Source organism: Marmota marmota, unplaced genomic scaffold (genome assembly GCF_001458135.2).
Source record: "Marmota marmota marmota unplaced genomic scaffold, marMar, whole genome shotgun sequence".
In the NCBI taxonomy this organism is placed as follows: Eukaryota; Metazoa; Chordata; class Mammalia; order Rodentia; family Sciuridae; genus Marmota; species Marmota marmota.
The window spans coordinates 6428258-6454632 of NW_026000101.1; the positions used below are offsets into that span (position 1 = coordinate 6428258).

A 26375-nucleotide genomic window follows, 5' to 3' on the forward strand; every position below is an offset into this window, starting at 1 on the left:
TTTTTTTTTTTTTTTTTTTTTTTTTTTTTTTTTTTTTTTGAGTAGGATTCACCTTTTTATTCCTTCTTTATAAAGTGACAATGATCTTGATTGATTAGACATAGTAAGAGATAACAAATTTAAGGCTATCAGCAGAATTAAATAAATTATTAAAAATAATGGTTATTTTTATCATTCAGGAATTCAGCAAGGAGACATGCAAAACCCTTATATAAACCAGAATGGATGACTTTCAAACTGGCCAAGGGGAAATAATAACTGACCATGCTAAAAATCAAGAACCACGCTAAGGGTTTGAAAGGTCCTGCGCTGCTCAATGTGGCAACTATTGCAGTTCTGGCGGACGACTCGTAGTATGTGAAAATAAAAGGTGACCTAAGGGGAGTGACTTGCAGCCAGTCATCTAAGAATGTTTTGTGTCCCCGAGGAAGCTGCAGAACTTAGTGCTAGAATAACTTGTCCAAGAGCAGTGTGCTGGTACATGAAACCTTAGCTGGGCCTTGCACTCCCAGCCAAGTACCTCCTTGGGTTGAGCTTGCAAAGGAGAAGAGCCCCATGGCAGGAACTCACCCCTTCCTGTGCATCCACAGCAAGGGAATGAATCCACAAAAGCAAGCAGATCCTCCTATCTGATCACCTGCCTTTCACGTCACCTTGGCCGTCTTTATCTTGCCATTTTTTGTTTAACCACCATCACTGGGAGTCTTCTATAGAATATTATGTAGGATTATGACTGTGTTAAGAAATGTCAAAATACACTCTACCATCATGTGTATCTAAAAAGAACAAATTAAGAACAAAATAAGAAATGTGGACATGTTCTCCTGGCCATACCATCAAAGTTTATAAAATATTTTTTTTAAATAGTAATTGTTTCTTTTTTTTTTTTTTTAAAAAAAGCTATATTTCTATTATCTCATTCTCATCTCTGCATTTAAAAAAAAAAAAAGTTTTCCATACACCCATCTTTCCCAGGACATCCCCTTTGCTCCAGCAAGGCTTACCAGGACCTCTACCTCTGAATCATGGCTCACTCATGTTTCTCCTCCCAATCCAATACCCTTCCTTTTGGCCTGGGTAAAATTCTCTCACGCAGAGCAGTATTCAAAAGGGAAGAGAGGACCTATGAGTCATAGAAATCTCAAAAAGACAGTTTTGAGGGATTTTTTTTTCAAATAAAATTGGATTAAAATATCTAGCAGGAAAGAAATTCAAGGTGGACAGTGATAAGACAAGGGAAAATTCTTTCATGAAAAAAAATGCAAAAACAATCCGAGATTAGTCAATTTAGATGATTTGACTAATAATTAAATATATACTTCCTGCCAGAGAAGAAAATAGATTTCTTCTTCTTCTTCAGACACTCCCACGACTGAGGTTCTAAAGGACATAAGGTAATCTCCAAGCAGTGCACCAAGAGATGCAAAAGCCAGATGTGGAACTTCGAAGCAAACTCTGGTGTTGCTAGGGACCAGCTCTGAATAAGTTTGGTAGTAAATGCTTATATTTCTGGTGACCAAATGTTTTTGTTGGCATGGGAAGAGGGAGATGGGTTAGTTGACTAAGTTCCCAGGACATGGGAAGTCTACACTTGAAATGTTTTTTAATCCTTGGCACATAAAACTGTGGCTAATTCAAAAAGTCACAAATCCCAGGCAGGTGGGTTTCTTGGGAAGGGTCTGTATTGCCTAATCTTCAAATCCAGGAGGATGATCGCTTTGGAGGGTTCATATTTGCCATTGAAGCCAAGTTCTAATAGTTTATCCCCTATGGATATCTGGGTGTTTAACAGAATCCAGAATCTTCAGAGCCACTTGGTTCCATTAGAGTTGAAGACCTCTAAGTAAAAGTGTCATTCTTTATACTAGACATTAAAACAAACTCTAGATTAATGTAGAAATTCTGGTATGAAAAAGGGAAGGTTAGTAGTATCTGGTCAGATAATTTTGAGACCAGCAGATTATGCTTTATATCCCATGGACTATAAATGATGTAAATCTTTGTACTTTACAATTATTCACTCGAGAGTCTCCATTTCATTATTGTCATTTTTAAAGAAACCACCTCTTTTTTTCTTTCACCCCAAGAGAAATCTGATTGCAATTGGAACCTGCGTGGAAGGTTTGATGCCCTAGCAACTAATTGGATCCTCTTAAAGGTTGAATTTTATGTCTGACCTATTTAGAGATCTGAAAAGCTCTCAGAAAAGCAGGCATCTCAGATCTTAATTTTTAAGTGTCAAGTACTGCTGCAGTCAAGGTTAAATGAGTTGATAGATTGGAGCTAGATTGGAGCTAGACTCAACACAATTCTCAGAGAAAGAGTTTCCTTTTAAGCGTATATATAATTCATGCACTAATATTTTTAAAGCTTTACCCGATACCTTACATTTCATATAAGAAACAAAGACTATATTTAGGTCAAGTTCCATGTTATAAGACATCTAGGGATATTTCATGTGTTAACCATAAAGATCCAGAATTGCATTTGTTAAAGACAGGATTCGTTTCATGATTGCTGCAGTTTTTCATGCAATCATCTACAGCAAGGGCCAGTTATAGTATCCTCCATAGGCAATCTGGCCTCCCCTTTATCTTTGTTCATAAAGTTTTATTCAAACATGCCCATTTGTTTATACATTGTCCATGGTTGCTTTCATGTATGAGAGCTGAGCAGTGCTGACCGAGACTACGTGACTCACAAACCTGAAAATATTTTCTATCTGGCCCTTTGCTGAAGAAATCTGATAAATTTTCCCTAATAGTTTGAAAAAACTGACCCACATGAGTCTCACAAAATGAGTCTCTTCTAACCCATATATTTGTTTTATATGAAAAGCCCAGAGGGAAAATTTCTCAGGTAGATTAAAAGGTTCCACTCATTGAAAAGTTTTTTTGGTTTTCCTTTGAGAGACACAGAGAACTAGCTAGCCACTCCAGGGTTGATGACTGTGTGCACTGGCTTCAAGAAGCGGCTCTGCTATCTGGTGATCAGACCAGCAATGTCCATGTCTGCAGCTCCACCACACTTACACCTGTGGGATTTATACCTTCAGATTTCCACCTCCATAGAAGATCTCAAAAAGCAGAGACAAGGACAACATTTAAACTCTTTTCATCTTGGCAGAATAATTCCATCAGAAAGTTTCTGAGAGAGCAGACCCTAAGGCTTCATCTTCAGATTATTTGCCTGTGAACCCACCTCTTACATGAAAGGGAAATAAACTTGCCCTTGTATAAATTGCTTCTGTGGAGTTAGATAATTTGGGGAACTAAGTACAATTAGCTGAATTCAAAACTGGGATGCCTCTAACAAACCACTGTTCGGTCAAAGGAATGCAGTATTTATCTAATTGTCTCCACCAGAAAAGCAGGGGGCAGAACCAACAGCATATCTACCAGTACAAATAAAGCAAGAATGACAGAAGAGTAACCCAAGTAGGATTGGGGACAATAAAAATCCATCTTTAGAGCTGGGGATGTAGCTTGGTTGGTAAAGTCCTTGACTTATATGCACAATGCCCTGGATTCAATCCCCAGTACAACAAAACAAAACAACAACAACAACAAAGTCTTTAAAGGATGCAAAAGTCATAAGCATATACAAAGCAGCAAGGGGGTACGAAACCGTTCTAAGACCCAGCAGAATTTAATCAATGGGGTACAAACACAGGTGAAGGTGTTAGAAGCTGAGAGTAGCATAGAGGTGACAGGGAACACCAGCAGGTGTTAGCCAGATCATTGCAGTGGGAAAAGAGTGATGAAATGGTTAACTTTGAACGCAGTGCAGAGGACATTGTGACAGTAAAAAGGGCCTGTGGTGTCCAAAAAAGTCTCTTGGGCAGGTGTGGTGGCACAGGCTTATAATCCCAGTGGCTCAGAAGGCTGAGGCAGGAGGATCTCGAGTTCAACGCAAGCCTCAGCTAATTAGAAAGGCCCTAAGCAACTCGGCGAGACCCTATCTCTAAATAAAATACAAAAAAAGGCTGGGGATGTGGCTCAGTGATTAAGTGCCCTTGGGTTCAATCCCCAGTACCAAAAAAAAAAAAAAGTCGGAATAAAATAGTGTTTATGAAATTAAGTTTAGAGTAGAAAAGGCAACTGAAAATTGAGGCAGAAAAGTCATATCGCTCCTTCCAAACCTTTTCAATTAATCTACAATATCAAAGACTTCTCTGGGTGGACTCTCTGGAGATTTAATTATAAAGGGGCAGGTATCAGGACCAGGAGATTTTTGTGTTCTTTCTAGGTTGTTAACCAGGGCATGGGCAAAAAAACACCGTGCTACCCTCATTCACCTTATTCATTGTGTACCTATCTTAGTACCTGATTCCTGTTTTATTTCAAATGTATCCTAATCGCATTTCCCAAAGCAAGCGATTCCATGCAGCATAACTGGACAGAAAAAGTTCTTCTTTCTTAAATTTTTCATTGGGGGAAATTCATGGGAGAAAAAAGATGAAATGGCATCATTGGCTTGACATCTTATAAAGGATATAGCCAAATTTTAAATTACACATCCATTGCCCATGCCTTGTGCAGCTTCTCAGACATAAACAGATCTCATGGCTAAATTATGCTGGCCTCATTTCTTTGTTATTTTCTAGCTGTGAATGTCTGTGTATTTTTCTATGCTGAAAACAGAGACTAGGAAACAGCCTGATAAAAGCCAGTCCTATATTTTATACGGCAGGAGAAGGAACACAGTCAACACAAACACAGCACAGCACTTTGCTCTGTTGACAAACTTATTGTCTCCCCTTAATGTGTTGTTTTGAATAGCAATTATGTGTCATTTCCCATTATCCTATACACAAAACCAATACCATACAGCCTTTGCTCTGCTATCCAAAAAACTGATCATGAAGAAGACAAGGAGGATTCAGGTGCTGGTGAAACACGTCAAGATTGACAGCTTGGCCCAAGAGCGCTGTTTAAGCACAGAACAGGTGTGTGGCCTGGCAGCTGGGATGAGAGGCCGCCCTCCACTTTCTCCATTCTCGCCTCCCTCCCTTGCAATGCTTTCCTCTGGGTCAGAGAGAGAAGGAACAACCTCCCATTTGGGCTGTTTCCCTCTGCCAGAGAGGACTGGCTTGCTCTCAAGACAGCAAGCATCTGACCACTGCAAAGAGCAGTGAGCATGTCAACTCGTTTTATTCATATCCCTCGCTAGGGATTCAGAAAGCCAAGGACACACTGGTGATTTCCCTGGTTTTATGGATCTTGACTCCCCCCAGGCCTGCAACACATTTTTGGTTCGTGTGTTCACAGTGTCCTGGCATCTGCAGTGTGGGAAACCTTAACTGAGAGCCAATAGCCCCACAGCTTCTGCCTATTAAAATGTGCAATTGGATTTCACATGTGTGTTTTAAACACCATTCAAAGCATGATTTACAGGCTACTGTCTAGCCCCACAGCTGTTTTTCCATCCTCCAGACTGAGCTGTTTCTAGGAATCCACCATCCAGATCCCTGGCAAACGGTCCTCCGAGTGTAGGCCGCCTCAGTCACGGCCACTCAGAACCATGCAAAACCTACAGCAAAACCTAAGGCTTCAAGAAAACTCAGGGAGGAGGAGCCATTATTTATTCTTTCCACGGAATTGTTCCTTCATGAGAACAGACCATTTGATGCCTTCTAATCAACTTTTTGTCATTTAATTAAACTAATCACCCCGGTCCTTTGATATGGGCTATTTATATACCTTAAAAACAGCACAGGTCCAATGCCTTTTGTGTAGGCCTTACTAAACGGTTACCACCTAGAGCTTTCAGTTACTGTACTGTTTCTTAAGAAGGAAAGGAAAATCGCTTTTATATATAGGAAATCACCTTCCCGTGGCTGGGCAAAGCTGGGCTGTCTGTATTGCACAATTACCTAATAGCATATTGCCATGTTTCTTGTGATACCAGCCCTCCCCTCTGCCCAGCATCTGTGACTCTGACATCACCCCGCAAAAAGGTCAGGCCTCAGGTGTGGGGTTGCGGTTAGCTCAGATTCAAGTGCTGATAATGTCTTCTAAGCATTTGATTTTAAGCTTTTGGAGGTCTAGAACAGTATTGTATTCATGTTTGACTCTTCTGTCCCTGGCCAACCTCTTGGTAGAGAAGACAGGCTCAGGAAGCTCAACTCAACTCTTCTGAGCTTATGTAGAGAAACATGGTCCATGCAGTGGGACATCTATCTATAAGAGATTTTGGTCTTGATATATCGAGACCCATCTTTCATGGAAAAAGGACAATGGAAAAAGATTGAACACTGAGAGAAACTTCCCAAGAAAAGCTTTTGCTGAGAATGGTGTTTGGATGGACCAATTTCAACCAAAAGGCTCCCAGGGTGTGGCTTCCATTTCAGACAAAAACAATTACATAAAAAGCATGTTAATGGGCTGGGGGGTGTAACTCAGTGGTAGAGCACTTGCCTCACACACTCAAGGCCCTGGGTTAGATCCCCAGTGTCACAAAAAAAAAAAAAAAAGAGTTAATAAAGATCTACAATTTGGGTCAAATTAGATTTTGCCCTCTGGTTGCAAAATACCAATGTTTTCCAATGAGTTGAATCTCAAGATACAAAAAGGGCCTTTTCTTTAACCTTTCACATGTACTCTCTCCAGGTCCCAAGTTTGAGACTCTTAAGTTTTCTGGGAAGGAAAAAACAAGCCAACACCATAGACATTCTCTCCCGCATTTGAAACTATTATACAATTGAGTAGCGCGTGTGCTCAGTTTATGACAAGCCATAGCATCTTAAGAAGCCTTAATGAGCTAGAGGTGTGGAATTATTGCCTAGCATATATGAGGACCTGGGTTCAATACCAGTACCCCCTAAAAAAAACAAACAAATCAGCCTTCTTTGTTAAACAGCAGTGCCTTAACACAGGGATACCAGTAAGGAACCACAGTATTTAACACACTGCCTAATGATTTGCAGAGGACAGGACACCAAGCCCTACAACTCAATAAAGATCTTTTTTATTTTTGGTCTTGGGACTTACCTGTTCATTTCCTCCCACTCACAGGCCTCATGAATAAAAATTACCTCGTACTGTTCTGGTAATCTGAGAATTAGACCAGGTTGACAAGTTGAGCCCTTAGATCATCAGGTCAATGGAAAAGTCTTCTATTTTAAACCCTACATTAAAAATAACCCCAAATTCATACTTGCTATAAATGGTCCCAAAGGCCAGAAAATCAGTCAAAAGATGGAAAAAAAAGAAATAAAATGACGACCCATAAAATGACAGACTTCTTACATGTCACATATTGTATTGGGCACTTTACAGGTGCACCTTTTCTCATTACTCTCCAGACAACCTGTGAAGGCAGGTCTCATTATCCAGGAAACTAAGATCACCTGGGGAAACACCACTAGCATTGAAAGAAGTGAGACTCTAATCCAGGCCTTAGTTCCACTTTCTTTCCTGTCTACGAAGCTCTGCCCAGGGATGCAGGAGTCGACCTTAGGGAACAGCCCAGTCCCTGGGTTTGGAACTATGCAAGCCAGTGGCAGTTAGCGGCTGGGAGACACTGAAGAAGGGATCCAAGCATTTGAAGGGGTTGGAGGAGAGCAGCTCCCCTGTACCTCCAGGATCTACAGACTTCCCTCCTTCTCTCCCAAGTGTCTGATTCAGCAGTTGTCTGAGGTGAGCAGAGTGGTCAACACAGGTCTGTTTCCTGTTCTGGCCCAAACTTTGCATTATCCCTTGGTTCACTATGCCATGCCTGCAGGCTCCAAGACTGGACTCTCTTTCTGTCCTCATCTAGCTTTGCTCACATGACCAGTGAGAGGATCTTTTCCACAGCTCCCTGTTTACTTTTTAAGCTCCAAAACGGAACCCTCTTCCCAATTATCGCTTCTTCAACATCCTTCAGCTATAAGAAATCACTATGGTGCCCTTGATATACCATGTGGCCTGCTCAGAAATACTCATGCTCCCTCGCCCTTCCTACTTTGAATTAAACTTGCATAACTGTTACCTCAAACAGCTCACTGGACATTATATATATATATATAATTGGTTATTAGAAATATAAGGAAAACCCACTTGAAGCAAAGTGTGAAAGATGATATATCAAGAACTATGTAATGTTTTGAACAACCAACAATAAAAAAAAAATACAAAAAAATAAATAAATAAAATTAAATTAAATTAAAAAAAAAAAAAAAAAGAAATATAAGGAAAAATGAGCAAACAAAAAAACTGCTGGATATTCCATTCTGGTCTTGCTCAAACCCACACAGAAGAATCCCGCCCTGACCCATCCCAGCCAGCATGCTCCTTCCCGGGCAATGCTCACGTGAGTACCCACCGCTGTTTTACCAGAGCACTATGCTATTCTTAAAAGATCGTACCCTTCCCAACTCCAATTTCTAGGTTGACTCAACCTCCCCATATTTCTTCCTTCACTCGAACTGTTAAGCTTTCATGTAGGAGTTTCCTCTAGAAAGAACGAGTGGCAATGAATCCCAGCCCACCGTTTTTACCATTGGAGTCTTCCACCTCTTCAGTGGGGGTCGTCTTTTGGGAGGAGTGGTGGGCATGTGAGGAGAGAAGACTGACAATCCGTGGCCGTGGGAGGGTCAGGGCTTTTCCGTGGACCTTGAGGGAGTGTTCCTTCAACTGGCTGATTGTCATGGTGGAAAATGAGCACCAAGAGCACTTGTAGGCATGTTCACCTGGAAGGAGAAGGTGGTAAGGGACAGATGGGAAATGGAGTGGGAGGGGAGAAGGCAGGGCAGAGAACAAACCAACACAGTTAATTCATCCTAGAGATGTGCTTCCCAAGCTTCATGGTCTAGGAACCCTTCCAAGCCAACCCCCTGCCCACAAGATTCCTGGGGATGAAACGCTTCCATGCTCTCCATAAGCAAGTGGCCTGGTCACTGTTCATGTCATGTCCTTCTAGATGAGGTGAGACTTTGGGATGATTCCACAGTAGGAAGAGAAACCAACTGTCTTTCTTATCTCCTTCAGAAAGGTTTCCCCATCCCTCTTCCTCCCTCTCCATACAGAATCGACCATGTCATGTATCAATCAACCATAAAAACAAATATGCTTCCTTCTTAACCTAACCATCTACCAGTGGCTTCCCAAACACACAGTCACTCCAAGCCAGCTCTACAATGCGAGTCCCAATTTTCATTTCCTGACTAACTACACACCCCCTCAAAGTATGTACACACATTCTTTTTTTTTTTTAATCAGCTCACAAACCTCATCATAAAATTCCATTTTCCTATCCAAACCAACAGAGCAGAAATGAGTAAAAATAAATCATTTCTTTGATGGAAGAGTTGTGTATGTAAACACATGGGGGTTATATGTCTCACTAATATTCTTCAACAACGAGTACATTAAAACCGAAATACCACACAGATCATCAGGACCATGTTAAGACAAGAGTGAGGCTTATCTTTGCCATAAGTCAACTTTTCAACTAATTACATTTTAAGAATGAAGTGGGTATGTTTATGTTATTGGGCAAATGTACACTACTATGATCAATTCAGAAAGCAATTTTGCTTCTGGTAACAACAAAAGCACTCAAGCCCCCAACCCAATAATCCTACTCCTTTCTGAGAGTCTCTATAAAGAAAATATAATTAAATTTAGAGAAAATTTTATTTAGAAATTTACATTACTGTCTGAAAAAGGTATGAAACCACCCAAAATTTTAAACACAAAGAAATGATTAAACAAATGTGGGCATACCCTCTTGATAAACTATCATTAAAATAAGTTTTTTGAATTTATAATAGCACGACAAACTGGAAATAAATAGAAAGACAAAATATATTTTGATTATATTATAACCACAATAATTAAAAACAATTACAGGAAAAAAATGGTTAAAAGGAAAACATCAAATGTTAAGAACAGTGGTCTTTAGATAATAAGACTATAGATGACTGAGCATATTTCTTTGCATTTACAATAATTCTTTTTTTAATGTTTTTTTTTTTTTTTTTAATTTTACGTTTTGGTAGTGCGAGGGATTGAACCCAGAACCTCATGCATGTTAGGAAGGCATTTTAACACTGAACTACATCCCCAGCCTCATTTTCAATTTTATTTCTAATAAACATGCATTTTAAAAATTTAATTTTTGAGATGAAGATTTAAAATCAGAGGAAGAGAAGAAAAGAAGACAGGATCATTGGTAATGTAAGTTTTGCAAGTCAGTACAAATGAATGGGCAGTGCTGTGGGTCTACAGAGGAAGAGGAAGAAGAGGAATGGAGGGTCAGCCTGCCCTTGCTTTTAGCTGGCTGAGATTTTGTTTCATTCCTACCATTCTGAAAATTACTAACTGGTTTTATATGCAAAGAGAGCTCAGCATCCAAGTTTTGCAATTAAATCTTCTCACCACTGATGACCTCCAGAGCTTGCATTTCCAAGAGGTCCTGAAGAGAACTACAGAAAATCTTAGTTTACATAGCACTACACAGCAAAAAAAAAAAAAAAAAAAAAAAAAGTTCAAAGATTCAGACACCCAGACAAGAACACAAATCACTTGGCCTCTTGACCACTGCCTAGGAGTTAGGCAACAACGTTGGGCAGCAGACAATGCTGTTTGCTTGTGTATACTATTATAGGCAAGGTTACTGCCCTAACACTACTTGTTTGTTTGTTTCCTTAAATGCAAGCTCGGTTGCATAAATCTTGCTGGGTGGCTTTGAGTCCCACCACATGACAGAGAATTCAAGTCCAGATTATTTGTTTGGGTCATACCACTGCTTACCCTTTAAAATATTATAAAATAATCCACCTAGAATAGACAAATAGAGAGACCTTTAGAAAATGTACTGGCTTTTTCCAAGTCAAGCTTCTCTCAGTGACTCAGAGCCATGCCATGGAGACCTAGTGGAATTATACTGCTCCTACTCTCTCTTTCTAGATGCTTCCTTCTTGCTAGCCAGTGAGCAGAAGAAAGCCAGTCAGCTTGGTCAGCCCCCAAAACAGTCTTCAGTTTAGTGCCCTGGAGTCAGTGCGCAGTCTTGAACACTCTTCAGAGTCCTTCCCACAGGTCCAACCACTTACCAGCTCCCAGAACTTTTGATAAAGCTTGAGGCCTATGGGGAAAATGCACCAGAATGCTGTCCCAGCTCAATAATTTACAATATGCACAAATTAGAAGAGACTGGGGTTGAACTCTGGAGCCACTTACACCTTGAACTTTAGGAGAGTTTCCTGGAGACATAAAAACACCAAAAGATAGAAACATGCCCATGTAGCTAATCTCCCTGTCCCATCCCTAAACCCCAGTGGAGCTCAGAGCAGCCAGAAGGCTTGAGTAGTTTTGTGGTAATAAGCCAGTTCAATGAGCCCACTACTCTGGAGATAGCAAAGAGACACAAGGTACAAACATGGCAAAAATGAAGGACCCTGGTTTTGGGTAGTTTTTATAATATTATTCAAAATGTTATAAAGTGTTACACAAGGCACAAAGGAAGCCACACAGCACCTACCCTGTAGGATTACCATGAAGACTGAATAGGATGATACCTATAACATGCTCAGTGCAGAATCTTAATAGGTAACAGGTGTTCACCAGGTTGACCCAATGAGATAAGCATTGAGAGACAGCACAGTTCCTACACAGTTGCAACCCCAAAGAGAAAGGAAACGACTGACCCATGGGCCCATCTTGAGAAATCTCACACATTTTGAGTTCTCTTTGGTACATCCAACTTCCTTTAGGTTACACCTTTATTTTGGGGGGGAATTCTCTTTAGTGCATATAACAATTCTCTGCAATTCCACTGGCAAGGTTAGGTAATTCAGAAATATCTTTTAAGAAGCAGAACAGTCTAATTCTAGTTGGTAGGATGAATTAAACATGACATGGGTGATTATTTTGACTTTTAATTCTTAAAAATATTATTCTGATTTTGCTTCCAGTTTTCTTTAACAGATAAAAATAAAACCAAACCTGTAACCATTTCAGGAATAGCTTATGCTCATGCATGGGGAAAGAGGATGAAAATTTCACTTAATAAAGACTGTTGGGTTGTGAACTCAGAGCATGCTAAAGAACTTGTGCACCACAAATACCAACTCACCAGCATGAGCTTTGAGTATGTGTGTTTTCAGCCGGCTGTTATAGGAGGACTTGAAGGAGCAGAGTTTGCATCGGAATGGTTTATGGTGTCCATGGTGGGTTTGCATATGGCGATCCAAACTTAATGTGGAAAGGAAAGAAAGGGAAACAAGTTAAAAACTACATTCAACATTTTCTCCACTTTTTCTACACATCCCACTTCCAAGCTGTTCAAAATCCCTTCATCTACTTTCTAAAGAGGGCCCTTGCCATACAAATAAATCAACAACTAAGCAAGAGTTGTTGGACTTGCTCAAAGAGGAGGGAAAGCTAAAGAAAGACACAAAGAGACCTTTTTGGAGTAAGAGATGTGGCAAGTGGGAACAAGTCATGGGAGATCCTTATTTTTCTTCTTGGAAGTCCCATAACTAAAAGAGGGCATCCAGAAAAAAAACGTATAACCAAGGTCAGTGAATTCATATTTTCTGCCCAGGAGGTGAGAGTAATCCACTTAACTAATCCAAAACAAAAATGGAAATTAGATTTAGCATTTAAAAAAGCTGCATTTTAAAATTTTAATTCTATTTGCAGGGTGAACACTGGAGTAGAGAAGGGAGTTTTCAAAGTGGCTGACCTGCTTGCAGTGGGCTGATCTGTTCCAGCATCTACGTGAGTATGGAGGCACAGTGCAATGAGTTTGAAGGAGTCATGTGATCAAGGGCGCTAGTCACCCCCCTATAATAAACCCAACCACATCTGTTGCACATCAGTCTTCCAGAAGCAACTTACGAGGACATTAATTAGAAGAAACCCCCATACTTTACGACAAATAGGAGTCTAAAAAATGATAAATCTACCAAACAAAGTACGGGGGAAAGTTCTAATTTGTGTCAGTACCCCAGAGAACTAAATGCCATTCTAAATGGCCCACACGGGAATGCTACTGCTTACCATTTAACAGAATGCAGGTCCATTCCCTCAACCATTCCCAAACTTCAACTACTGTTACCACTTCTGAAATAATCTCTATCTATCTTTTCAACTCAAGAGCAGGAGTTATAAGAGTCAGACTGGCTGGGATAAAATTTCAATGATTACTTGTAAGCCATATGAACTTGGGCAAGCTACTTACTTTCTGCAGGTCTCACTTTTCTTTCATTTTTCACTCTTATTTTTATTTTTTGTTATCAGGGATTGAACTCAGAGGAACTTAACCACTAAGCCATATCCCCAGCCCTATTTTGTATTTTATTTAGAGATAGGGTCTCACTGAGTTGCAAAGTGCCTTGCTTTTTGCTGAGGCTGGCTTTGAACTCGGGATCCTCCTGCCTCAGCCTCCCAAGCCGTTGGGATTACAGGTGTACACCACCACACCCAGCCTGCAGGTCTCATTTTTCTTACCCATAAAATGGAGATAATAATGGGAACATCCCTCGTGTAAAGAGAGATTTTGAGAATGTAAAAAGGTAATTCTAGAATTTGCTTATATAGTGAGGGACGATTATCAGTTATGGCTACTTTACTCATACCCAACTCTTCCTTTTACCAGTAATAAAACTTGTAAAGTGTTCATTCCTGGCATTGAGACTCCAAATCTGGTCTCTATTCAAACATTCACACTTTATCTTCCACTAGTCCTTTACAGATAATCTAAGAACCAGTCAAACTGAAACCCGTCCCTACCCCAGCTGGGCCCAGGGAGCCACCATCCTCCTTGGCTTGGCCACTCATCTGTCCTCCACACTTAACCTCCTTTCCCAACTATCCCGGTCCTAGCTTCCTAACTTCAAGACTCGACTTGAGTACTCCACACCCCATAAAACCTTCCTGATGCTTCCAAAGTGGATATAACACTTTCCTTTGTTGAACTTCGTGGCATTTAATATTATTTCTCTAAAGAAATGGACCTGAATTTGCCAAGCCCTTTCTTTATTTGTTTTATAACCCAACCCTTAAATCACAGACCCTGTCCTGTTTATTTATGTGCCCCCAAGGTTCAGGGGCTAGTGTGTGTGTGGGGGGGTCTTCCTTGTTCACAAGTATTTGCTGGGGTTCCTCTATGTGCCGGACAACCTGCCAGGTGCTATTCAGTAAATACTTGTGAACTGAAGGGAGTGGGGATCTAACGGCAAAGATCAGATATGAGGCCCTGTATAATAATAAAAGGTTTGTGATCTATCCTAACCTCGGCAGAAACACTGCTTCCCCCTATTTTTAGCAACCACCGAGTAGCACTTTATCTTTTTAAAGAAGCAAACATCCCATCACTTAATTTCAATGTTTACAAAAATAAAGAGCACCCACTATCAGTTACCCTCCTCCAAGAATATGAATATGCACGATTGAACCTCTCTGCTATATAACAAAAGTTTGCTTTTCAAAACTTACTTCCCACCACTCCATGAAGCATTACACGCTTACCCCAAATTTATACTTCAAAAGGTCTCTTTTAAAATCACAAGCAGTGATTGGTTCTTTGGTCACATGGTTTAATAGTCCTCATTCTCCCTCTTTGGCAATTCAGCTTTCCAAATGGAACTCTGTTTCCTTAAATGACGGCTAAGCTGTGGCTGAATATTTGGCAGATCCGTAAACTCATCCACCCCCTATTTTTTAAAATGTCTGCGTTTGCCAAATCCAATGCCATACGAGCATTCCTGTTCTTAGTGCCATTTTACAGTTGAGAAGCCTAAGGCTCACGCAGCATGAGGGCAGGTAAACCAGGCTGAGTGGGGCCTTCTCGCTCATCCTGGTTTCTCCTACTGTAGCTTTAGCTGCCTCTGACTACAAAATCTTCTCCCAGGAACCACTAAGGACCACCCAATAGTACTTACTTGTGCCTGAAGGCAGAGACAAAGGAGCAATACTGGCAGCTGTACTTGTCCTCGCGGGTAAACATGGCCAGGGCCAGATGGCTCCTCTCATGAGAACGCAGCCCCTGCATGGACATCAGGACTCTGTCACATTGACTGCAATGGTATCCCCCCGGCCGGGTTTCATCCTCCAACATTCCATCAAGCAAGCAGTGTCCACCATCCACCCGGCCCACCAGGGCGCCACTGGCATCTTTGGCCGCTTCCAATCCATCCAGGAACAAGTGGGAAGGGTCGTCAGCCTCCTGCTAAGAGAACCACACACACACACATGCCCCACCAACAAAATAAATATCCATCGTCATTGCCCCCAGCTTTCCTCTGCTCCCTTCATCTCCCAAGCTCATCGGCATTTGCGGTTAAAGGTTCCTCCCCTGCCTCTCTGGCTCCCCCTGGAGGGAGGGCAAGCCTGACTGACGTTCTTCATGCCATGGTGGATTTAAGGCAACATATCCGGACAACGGTCGCCACTGCCTGGGAAATGTGAGTGGCGTTATCCCAGTCTGAAGACAGTTCACTTGATTGCCCATCTTTAAAAGAAAATTTCAACTATTTGCTCATCTAGACCGACATAAAATTTGGTTAGGGTTATAGTTCAGAGAAAAGGAAAGCAAGATGAGAAACAACAGAGCGGTCTGACCATCAAGGAGCCTTGGGCCATTATTTGATGTGAGGCAAAGCAAAAGACCCTGCTCTCTGCCTCCCACCCGCAGACAGTGACTTCACCCTCACCCCTTATCTGCAGGTGGCTGCATAATTCATCCCAAGAGTTAAGGAGCAGCCTGGTTTTAAGTCACCCATTTTTCGAGGTAGTTCGTTGGATCTGATTTTCTCTTGCATTGATTCCAGGAAACAATCCTGGGGCACGCTGCAGTGGTATGTAGAGGAAGCCACCTGCCGCTGTCCCTGGGTTGCCATTGTTCTGTCCAAAGACAGAAGGCTTCAGTCTTCAATGAAGTAGAAGCTTTACCTTTGTGCTAAATTGGCAAAAACAGGATGCAAGATCAAGAAGAGCAGATGACACAAATACATTCATGTATCCAGAGAGAAAGGGCAGAGACCTGAGTTTACTTCCGTGTTCAAAAATGCCATGTGCACAGCAACAGTGTTCTGCAAAGCAGGGATGGAGGTGTGGAATGGAAACTGTGGTTGCTCTTTGGATTATGATGTTCAAAACAGGTGGCCTCATGAAAGTCAGGGGAGGCGGGAGGACACTTGGCAGCACATGGGGAGAAGGGATGAAACAGATAAGCCAGGTCAAAGGGCTCTGAGGGTCAAGTACAACTCCAAGGCTTTTGGCTTTGGGTTTAATTAATACCCTTCACATTCCCCCAAGGACCCAAGATAAGAAGCAAAGGACAGGGTCTCCTGGGCTTTCTCAATCCTCCTCCAGAAGAGAATAGTAAGATTCGGGCAGCAGGAGGAACAGATGATGGAAACAGAACCCACTTGATTCCTCGTAAGAGCTCAGGCCGCTTCGAAGAGCAAGAACCTAATGGCACTAACACAGAACTGAAGGACGACCCACAGCCTCCTGTACCGAGAATCCAGGACCTTCTGTGTCCACAAACTATCCACACGGGAGGAAACCAGATCAAAACTCGACCTTTCCCCCAACAGAAAGATGATGAAGGTCCAACCTGCAAAGAAATCAAAGCAAGCCAAACCGAGGGGAGCACCACTCCCGGGAGTGCCCGCGCTCTGAGATGCTCTTTCCCGAGCTGCTTTAAGTAATGGGTTAATAGGTACCTCGAGCCGCTCACACGCAAGAACACGCATCCAGAACTTTCCATTCTCACCTTCACGGCGGCGGACACGGCCGGGACATTGCCATACTGGACGTGCTTCCGCAGGTGATTGCAGATGGCTCGGAGCGTTGGGTGCACTTCCACACAGAATTTACATTTGTAGCCCACCACTTTCCTCTCCTTGATCTTTGGCACCTCTTCTAAGTGGCCAAAAGGCTGGTAAAATACAGTGGTAGCCATCAGTACTCCAAGCCCTCCCTCAATGGCAGGCATTTATTCTTGTAGTTTACTGGCATATTTTTTATTTTAAAGCAGATTAGCAGGTTAAACACCAAGGGAGACATAGGCGAGTATTTTTATATAACAACTTCTTTCAGTCATGGCACACTGCCTACTAGACACAGTCTCTGGAACCCAAATATGTTACGGCTTGTGAGTGGAGAAGATTTCTGTGCAGGAAGCTCATCGTCACTGCCACTAAGTTATCTGGTTTTCAAACCAGTTTCAACTACGCAGGTGAAGCGTTGCACAGCTGCGCCATGAATGAACGTCTTGATTTTTTTTTTTTTAAATCTACTCCTTGAGGTGTTAGGTGGCTGGAGCAAACACTGAAGACCAAGACATGGCTGAGAAGTGCTAATGGTACCAAGAGACAGCCCACCACGGCCTTAGGAAAGAGCGAGCACTGTTGTATAACTAGGCTTCAGATTAGGCTACTTGGCAGAAAAGACATACACAGAAACCACCCCAAACCTCCCCTGGGGAGCCATGGGAGGAGTCAGAGGGAGAAAGGGAGGGGGACAGGACCGTGGAGAGGGGTGAGCATAGAACAGGGGATATCAAGCTCGAAATGTTTAATTGACTTATTGAGCTCTCTGGCAAGCTAAGTCACTAGGAAGCCTGCAGCAGCTTGGCTGGCAACGAAGAAGTAGTGCATGTGAGCACCAGTGATGAGAGGCCTCCTGGGGGAAGGGGAATCAAAACATATCCTTACCCTCTCTTGTTTGAAATCTGCAAAAGCACCATCTGCATATTTCTGCTTGCTCAAAAGCTGTTTCCTCCTCTCCTGACGTTTGGCACGCTTCTGGAATTCCTCGTTGTGAATGTTCAAGTGTGAGGTCAGCTCGGCTGTGCTTTGCAACTTGCTATCACAGTGCTTGCACTGGTAGGTGGAGCTCTGCAAGCGGGGGCCGTTGCCTAGGATGACGAAGTCCCTCTTCAGGTCCCGGCTGTGGTGGTCAGTGTAATGCATGCACAGCAGCTCCGCGGTGCTGAAGGACAGCTTGAAGCACTTGATGCAGCGGAACGGGAGCCACTCGATCTCCTGGGCTTCGCCCTCCACCTCAGCTTTCTCAAAGCTGCCTCTCTCCTCCTCTTCCATCACCGTGGGCTTCTCGTGTTCATCCGCGTAGACGGCCGTGAAGTAGCCCCCCAACTTGCTGGCGTGCTGCTTCTTTGGGAACACCCCCGGGTGGCGCTTCATGTAATGGGACACGATGCCCTTCTTGCTGAACGACTGGAAGGAGCACAAGGAGCACTTTTTCTTCTCCACTGCCCTCCGGAGTTCCTCGCTCAGCTGAGGGGAGTCGTCCTTGGGCGGGGACGGGATGATCACCTTGTTGGGCTTGTCGCTGATGGTCCGGGAGGCTGCCAGGCAGTGGGTGTAATACGCATCGATGTCGTGGCGCTTCTGGTAATGGGCCGCCAGCCCTTTGCGGATGGGGTTGGTGTAGGCACACAGGGCACACTTGAAGAGGTTGTTCTTGCCCTCCGGCTGGGCGCGGACATTGTTGTGCTTGATGCGGTAGTGCCTGGCGATCCCCTTCCTCGTCGAGCAGAAGTACTTGCAGAGCTGGCACCGGAACACAGTGTGGGAGACCAGGTGCGAGGTAGAGAAGTGAGACGTGGACACGGGCTCCTCTCCCACCTCCTCCTCGGTGATGGAGACTTGGGAGGGGCTCACTTCAGTGGTTATCTCAGGCTCTAGGGAGACTGGCAGCTTCGGGGGGGATGGGGAAAAGACATCGAATTCGGGCTGGTTGTGGTACTTCTCGTAATGGATTTTGAGTTTCTCCAAAGTGCCGTGCGTGTACGGACAGAGTTTGCACCGGTAGGCACCGTACCCTTGCTTGAAAATCCTGCTCGTCTCCTCCATGTCGTTCTGGGTTATGTCCGCAGACTGCTCCACGTCGTGCACAAAGTCCTCCGCGGTCACCTTGATGGCAGGGTGTCGCTTCTGGTAGTGAGTCAGGACACCGTGGATGCGAGTGTTGATGTAGGGACAATGCCTGCATTTGTAGACGGCACCTGGGTTGATGTCGATGTCCTGGGCGAAGTCAGCAGCCTTCACCTTCATGCCGGGGTGCTTCTTCCCATAATGGGTGAGGAGGCCGTGCAAGTTGTTATACTCCGACTGGCACACCGTGCACTGGTAGGGGGTGGAGGAGATGGCGGGGTTGGCTGAAGCAAGATGCATGCTTTTCTCTGGGGAAAGTCGTGCATCCTCTGGGCATTCGGCTTCCTGCTCCGGGAGCGGGGTGGGCATGCTGTTTTCACAATTCACAGGGCCTGCCAGCTCTTCCGGCCCAAGGATGGGCTTCTCCACGGTGTCTTTCTCCTTGATGATATCTAGCAGTACCGACTCATCGCCATTCATGGCCCAGGGGTGGAATGCTTGGTAATGATTGGTGATGTCCCAGATGGAGATGGCTTCAAAAACACAGTCCCTGCATCTGTATGTTTTGGCTTCAGCTGGCATGGTGAGAGAGGATGGGGATGGATCTGGCCCTGCCCAGAGTTTGGTAGCCATGTAAGTATAATCCACATAGTGCTCTGGATGCCTCCTTTGGTAATGCAGGAGCAAACCATTGGGCTCTGTGTGGGAATAGATGCACCACTCACAGTGGTAGCCAGCTTCTATCAAGCCATCCAGAAACGCCCATCGCATGATGGACGTGACCGTGGCCTTCAGGGCAGGGTGGTCTTTCTTGATATGCTTCCTCAGTGCATAGAAGTAGGGCGAGGTATATGAGCACTGCCTACATTTGAGCGCTCGGAGTTTAGTTTTGTCCCGCTCCATGCCAGAGGAGGGGAGAAGCATACAGCTAGCAGGTTTCTTCTGGTTTCGGTCGCAGAGGCTTCGGATGGTTGCCGTGTGCTGCCGGATCACATCTGCATTGGCCTTGAAGTCTCGGTGCTTCTTCTGATAATGAATGAGTACACCTTTGACCGTCCGGTTCCCATAATCACAGTGCTGGCAAAAGAACATCTCATTCTCCACAGGAGGGCCATCTCTCTCAGAGCTGCTTCGGTTCAGCGGTTGCATGGGGGCAGGAGGCCGAGGGGAGCCTTGGGGCCCTTCGGCCCCTCTCATCATTGCAGCTGTGGGAGGAGCCTGCCTGATATATTTGGCAGTAACCTTTATTTCTGGGTGTCTTTTCTGGTAGTGAACAAGCACTCCCACAACTGACCGATTGCTGTAGGAACAGTGTTTGCAGTAGTAAAGCTCAGAGGACTAGGGCAGCTTAGTGAGTCTTAGAGCTCCAGTGACGCAGGAGCTCCTATCTCTTGAAAGTGTGATAAACACATTCAGCAGAGCTGTGGCTTGTTTGGCTGAGATGAANGGTGGGGGGGGTGGGGAACCCATGTTGGACATTTTGGGAGACATTGGAGCACCCACCTCAAATGACAACTGAGCAAGGGCAGAGCCCCTGTCCACAGACACCATGCGCATGGTTTTCTGGATCCTAAAGTAGGAAGCCTTTTCTTCAGGGTGTTTCTTCTGATAATGGACCAAGACAGAATGCATGTTGGGGCTTGCGAATGAGCAAACGTCACAATCGTAAACGACCACGGTGTTGACCGAAGGGTCCTTCTGATTTTCACATTCTGGAGTAAACGTCTTCGAAGGAGTATTCTTACCAAACGCAGCAGGCATACCACCACCACGAGCCACGGGAGTGGACGTCGCCAGGTTCTTGGGAGCCGAGTTCAGAATCTCCCTCAGGGTCTGGGATTCGGTATTCAGACCTTCCTGCTGCTCCACGACATAGCTGGAAAAGATCATCGCGTTGTTGATCTTCACGGTGGGATGCATTCTTTGGTAATGGGGCATCAGGCTTCTAACATTGGGGCTCGTGTAGGAACAAAACCGACACCGGTAGATCAGATCCGAATGGTCAAAGTTGAGTACATTCATGGCTTCTGGGTGGTGCTCACCATAATGCTGCTGGAGATCTTCGAAGTTGGTGTAATCGATGTAGCACTCCAGGCACCTGTACACTGCACTGTGATCATTAGGGTCCAAGATGTACCTAAAGCTGAATTTAATATAGGGGTGCATTCGTTGGTAGTGGGTGCTAACACTCCGGGCCGATTTGTTGTTAAAGTCACAGTGTTTGCAATAGTAAAGTCTTCCCGAGTCACCAAAGTCTGTATTTTCATTGTTGTGCTCAGTTCCATAGATAGGAGTTTGGGTGTTCAGCAGAGCTGCGTTGGAAACCTGATGATCTTTCATGTTTGTTGAGGAACCGTAATAATCCTCTTCGTCCTCGGAAAGGGTGAGCTCAATCTCAGCCCCGTTGGTAGCGTTATAGTCGTGGGTGATGCTGCGGAAACTAGGCTCCTTCTGGGGCTCACTGGCATCTCGGGCCCAAATCTGCTGGGCTGAAAAGGAAGTGGGAACCTCCATGAGCGGTTCTGTGGGCTCCTCTTCCCTGTCCAGCTCCACCTCTATCTCCACTTCGTTGTCTTCCTCTTCCTCCTCGTCGTCCTCCACATTGATCACGGCATCTTCCTGCTGTTTGGTTTGGTTAATCTTGCTCTGCAAGTTGCTTGCTATCTCGTCGATCCTAGTTCTCTTCTTCACGGGCGATAAATCGAGAGGAAAGTCATTAGCGAGCTTCCTAGAGGCCTTAGCTACAAAATTGTTCTTGGAGGACAACCCAAGAATTGAGGTCTGACTTTTCTTCACAGTGCTGCTGGAAGAGGGGTGGCTGTCGGTCTCGTTTTCCAGTGGTAGGCTTGAGGGCTGCCCCTCAAATTTTGGCAAGTTGTCACAGAACGAATGTTTGTGCTGCTGATGGACTCTTAGCCCTTTCAGGGTGGTGGTGGAGTAATTGCACATGGTGCATTTGTAGGGGTGCAGGGGCGGGGCTTGTGTGGGAGGTGGTGGCGGCTGCGTGGGTGGCGGCTGTGGCTGGAGTGGCACCTGATGTGGCGGCTGGAGCTGCGGTGGCTGTGGCTGCTGGAGTGGCTGTGACGGTGGTGGTGGTGGTGGCGGTGGCGGTGGTGGCTGGGGAGGCTGTTGCTGCTGCAAGGGATCCAACATGGCTCCCGACTTCCTACCATTGATGCTGGGGCTCTCGTAGGACACCACGCCTTCATTCAGTGAGGAGGAAATGCTTTCGCTCTGGGAGTTCATAGCATCCCAATCTGACACAGTACCCGTGTGACACTGTTTATGAGCCCCAAGTTTTAATGAGCTCTTGCAAGTAAACGGACATTCGTCACATTTGTAGACAGCTGTCTTTCCAGATAAGTGGATGTTTTCTATGTGACGGGAGATGCTACGTCGATGCATGGTAAGGAAAGGACAAAAGGGGCACTGGAACCTATTCATGAATCTTCTAAACGGAATCCCCTTGGTCTCCAATAATTTGTTGCCATCAGAGCCCATCAGCTGCTCTGCAGACAGGCCTGATGTCTGGTGATCCATAGCATTTAAGCCATTCTCACTGTCTATTTCATTTAACTCTTCATCAGAACTAGAGTCATTTAGCATGCTGTTAGTTTCCAGGTCAGCAGAAGAACTGGTCATGTCAGTCATTCCATAATGGGATCTCTCTGCCAAGTTAACAAGGCCAGAATTATGAGGTGACTTCGGCTTCATCTGAGGGTAAGACATGGGCGAAAACTTGGAAGCTGAAGAATTGGGTCTCATGATGGAGTTGCCGATGGAGCCCCTGTAGTTGGAGACGTTGGTGTTGGGTATCTCCCGGCTTGCAGCATTCATGGACAGATAAGTGGAGTTGGATGGGGGACTGGGGGCATTCTTGTTCTGCACTTCAGGAAGATTAGTCCCTTCTTGTTGCTGTCTGAGGCTGGAAAGGATCTTGACCATGCTGCGGTGCTTCTTCATCATGTGGTCACACCAGCGTTCTCGGCGAGGTGTCTGGTAGCTGCACCACTCACAACAGAAGTTGCCGCGAGACTTGGTCAAAGGCTTCACCATGGATTCTAAGATGCTACGCTCCACAACCTCTGCTGGCAGTTCCTTGCAGGGGTCCTGCAGGGACACAGGAGGAACCACAGGGTCTGGCAAGGGGACGGGAGCAGGTGGAGGAGCTGTGCTCTCCTTCAGGTTGTTTTTGTGGTACATCTTCTGATGCTTAATTATTCTTGCCCTCCTTGGTGACTTATATGTGCAAAACTGGCAAGAGAAGACCTTTCCAAATCCCTCATGCATCATGATATTATAATTTAAGGATCCTGGGACGGGAGGTCCTGCTGAACTCCCTTCAGCTTGAGCCCCATGGACCTTCCTAGTGTGTTCTATGAGGAGGGTTTTTGACCTGAAGTAGCGTACGCAGAACTTGCATTGAAAAAACTTGTTTGTTGGTTTGGGATTAGGGGCAATATGCTGACCATAATATCCTGGACTGTGGCCATAGTAACTTCCGGTCCCCAATGCAGTTGCATTTTGACCTAGAGAGAATGAACATATAAGCAAAGTGAGAAAAGAGAATTAAGAAATTCAATCATGCAAATCAGTATCATTTCAATTATTCTTCATTAATAAGCATCACATTTGGAAGGCCTTGTGCCTCAAGATGCTTTCATGAAGAGATTTCACAGAGCACTAATGAACAGACATGCATGGCCCCTTCTCCCCAATGAAGATGCAGTGAACGGCTCTAGTTACCACTCTCTCTTCATCTCCAGAAATGAGCCACAGAGCTAGAAAAGTACCAATTTCATAAACTACAATATTTATTCTAGAACTTTTGTTCTCAAAACTAAAGAGTAGGAGACAGGAGGAAGCTAGAAGGACAAAAACCTAGGTCCCTCTAGGAGAGAAAAATGATGCACAAGCCAACAGCAATGGCCCGCAAAAAGCAAGAAACTCTATAGAAGCCACACATATCCAGAACTGTGGCTGCAGGCTAAAAATAAATGAGAGCAATTAGAATACACCAGATATGCTGAGTTTAGTATAGAGTTACCTGATAAATCCTCGGCAATCGCAAACTCATCCTTTATAGAAGAAAACTCCACCTCCGTCTGATTACTGGCATTCATGGACCCGGATCGTGGCTCATCATCATTGTCCTCAGCAACATCAGTTGGCTGCAGAAATGCTGTGTGGACATCCTGAATGTGTGCCTTGAGATCTTCATAAGATGGGGCTCTGAAATCACAGCCATCACACTGAAGCACCTCCATGATCCGGGTCTACTCTCTCACATTAGGAACCTGCAGAGAAGTCAGAAGAAAGCATTGTAAGGAATGCACCAATCCCGTACCTCAAGCCGAGGGGGCCACACGGCTGTTCATGGAGAAAATTCCAATATCATCAGTACATTGTTCTTATTCAGCTTTGCCAGCCGGAACCCTTGCCAAAGACAGGCAATCAGACATAATAGAGACGGATGTCCTTGACTTCATAACTTCAAAGAAGAAAAGAAAACCCAGATAAACGTTTTTGGGGGTTTGATAGATCTTCAAATGTCATTTGTCAAGGAAACCCTCAATACTTCACAAGTTTTAGCAGTTTCCGAGTTTCTCCACTAAATTCAAATTTCTTGGTCACTTAATATTGACTTTGGTTCTGCCTCAGACTGATTTTTCTTTTGGAACTAGAGTCTTCTTAGAAGTACCAGAGGCTGTCCACACGGGAGAAAGGGCAAATCTCAATCTCCACGAGCCGTTTTAATGTTATTACATGGGTGTTTTATCACAAAACGGTGGAACGGTATTGAAATCTTGGGAGTGGTGGATTCTATTCTCATTTGTACTATTTTAATATCCTCACTGATATTGGGGCCCACCTGTTTGCCAAATAGTTTTTTTTTTTCCTCGTCCATGAGTTAAACGGTTATTTGCTCTTTTGCCACCTACCAATTAAAACCTGACAGCTACTCCAATCTAATTAGGTCATAAAATATTTCTCATGGGGTTTTCAAACAACCGGCTTTAGATGACAATCCAGTTTCTAGTTTAAAGTTGCACCTTGGCAACTCGATGGACATTAAGACAAGAGAAGCTTGCAGTTTTGAAGAAGGGCTTCCTAAGTCCTGATTTTGTCATTTTCCTCATCTCTGCTTTACAAATGTGAAGTGCATACTTGGATGTAAAAGCTGTGAACCTGGTATGGAATAAAGCAAAACCTGCCTAGCCACCTTCTCTGCTAGTTACCATACGACTGAAGTGTACAGAAAGTTTCATACTAACTCAATGGAGAGTCCCACCCTCAAGAAGTCAAAAATGTATTACAAAGGTGTCATCTTTCCTATCTAAATCTATATCCTACCTCGAGACAGCCAGTTATCATCTTAATGAGTTACTTCATTAAGCTCACAAACTCTACTGAGTCATTGTAATCTAGAACCAGATGTCCAAGAACTAAAGCTGTAGTCAAATCTATTTTATGATGCAATTTTTTTCTGTTACTTTTCTTATAAAAGATAAATGATTTCTGCAGGAGGAACAAAGTCCAGTAATAATATGTCAATGTAGTACAAGGAGCCGTCGCATGAGGATTTTCTCTGAAAGAATGCTCCTCCTGATAGCCTGCTAAAATAACTTCTGGCAAGTCCAGCTCTGGACACACTGAGCTTGCAGAGTGAGACGCAGATATTTACCTCCTCTTCTTTCACCCAGCCATTTATCCTTTTTCAATAAACATTGAACTGTGCACCAGAGTCTTTTCAGCTAACTAAGTCTCAATATTCCAGATCCACAAGCTTTTATGTCTAAGCACCAACCCAAATTGTGTGGAAGAGGTTGCTATCAGCTCTGGATCAAATTACAGCAGTCAGAGGCCCCACCCCACTTCTCCTTTGCACAGTCCATTAGACCTGAAAACAAATTTTTCCATGGTGCGGACGACTCCTGCATTTAGAACACTTCACAGAAAAAAGCAGATCATCCAGTGCGCACTCCCCATCCCCCCCGGCTTAGTCCTTTCATCTCAGCCAAACAAGCCACAGCTCTGCTGAATGTGTTTATCACACTTTCAAGAGATAGGAGCTCCTGCGTCACTGGAGCTCTAAGACTCACTAAGCTGCCCTAGTCCTCTGAGCTTTAGAAGCAGCCATTTTAGCTCAGAGCTTCTCCTCCTCCGTGCACAACATGGCTTCTGGATCCTGCTAGGCTGACAATCACCAGTGAATGCTACAAGGGCAGGCTGGGCTCCTCCTCTGCTCTTCTCTTCCCAACAAAGAATTAACTGTTTTCATTTCTTTCCGAAAAGCAGCACCTTTCTCCTCCTCAAATGTCATTCACCAAGATCTCCAAAGGTTCTTTTATTCCATGATTGATATGCTGGCTTGTGAGTCCTAGCTGAGCACGGGCTAGAACAGGACGACCCAGGACCAGACCCTCTTCTACAGCAGGGTCTGGGGGGTACCCTGGGGGGGACCTCCACAACGCCTTGGCTTCTTGGGAGTCGTCCTTCCACGCACAGAAGACATACCATCCAATGGGGCTTGCCAGAT

At 44.3% G+C, this 26375-nt stretch overlaps 1 protein-coding gene across 2 annotated transcripts in view; it reads right to left on the bottom strand.

Annotated features, from left to right (window-relative positions):
• The window catches only part of Znf462 (zinc finger protein 462), a 131017-nt gene that overhangs the window by 54297 nt on the left and 50345 nt on the right, over positions 1–26375 (bottom strand). Inside the window, exons 2-8 of one of the 2 annotated variants that reach the window (XM_048783244.1) lie at positions 23883–24132; positions 20264–23364; positions 17654–20173; positions 16711–16875; positions 14873–14976; positions 12061–12179; positions 8483–8674 (exon numbers count right to left, since the gene is read on the bottom strand). In XM_048783244.1, the coding sequence (XP_048639201.1) occupies positions 8483–8674; positions 12061–12179; positions 14873–14976; positions 16711–16875; positions 17654–20173; positions 20264–23364; positions 23883–24102 (6421 nt within the window). In that variant the 5' untranslated portion in view covers positions 24103–24132. The remainder of the gene's footprint in view (positions 1–8482; positions 8675–12060; positions 12180–14872; positions 14977–16710; positions 16876–17653; positions 20174–20263; positions 23365–23882; positions 24133–26375) is intronic. The other variant, XM_015492220.2, reaches the window with a different exon arrangement.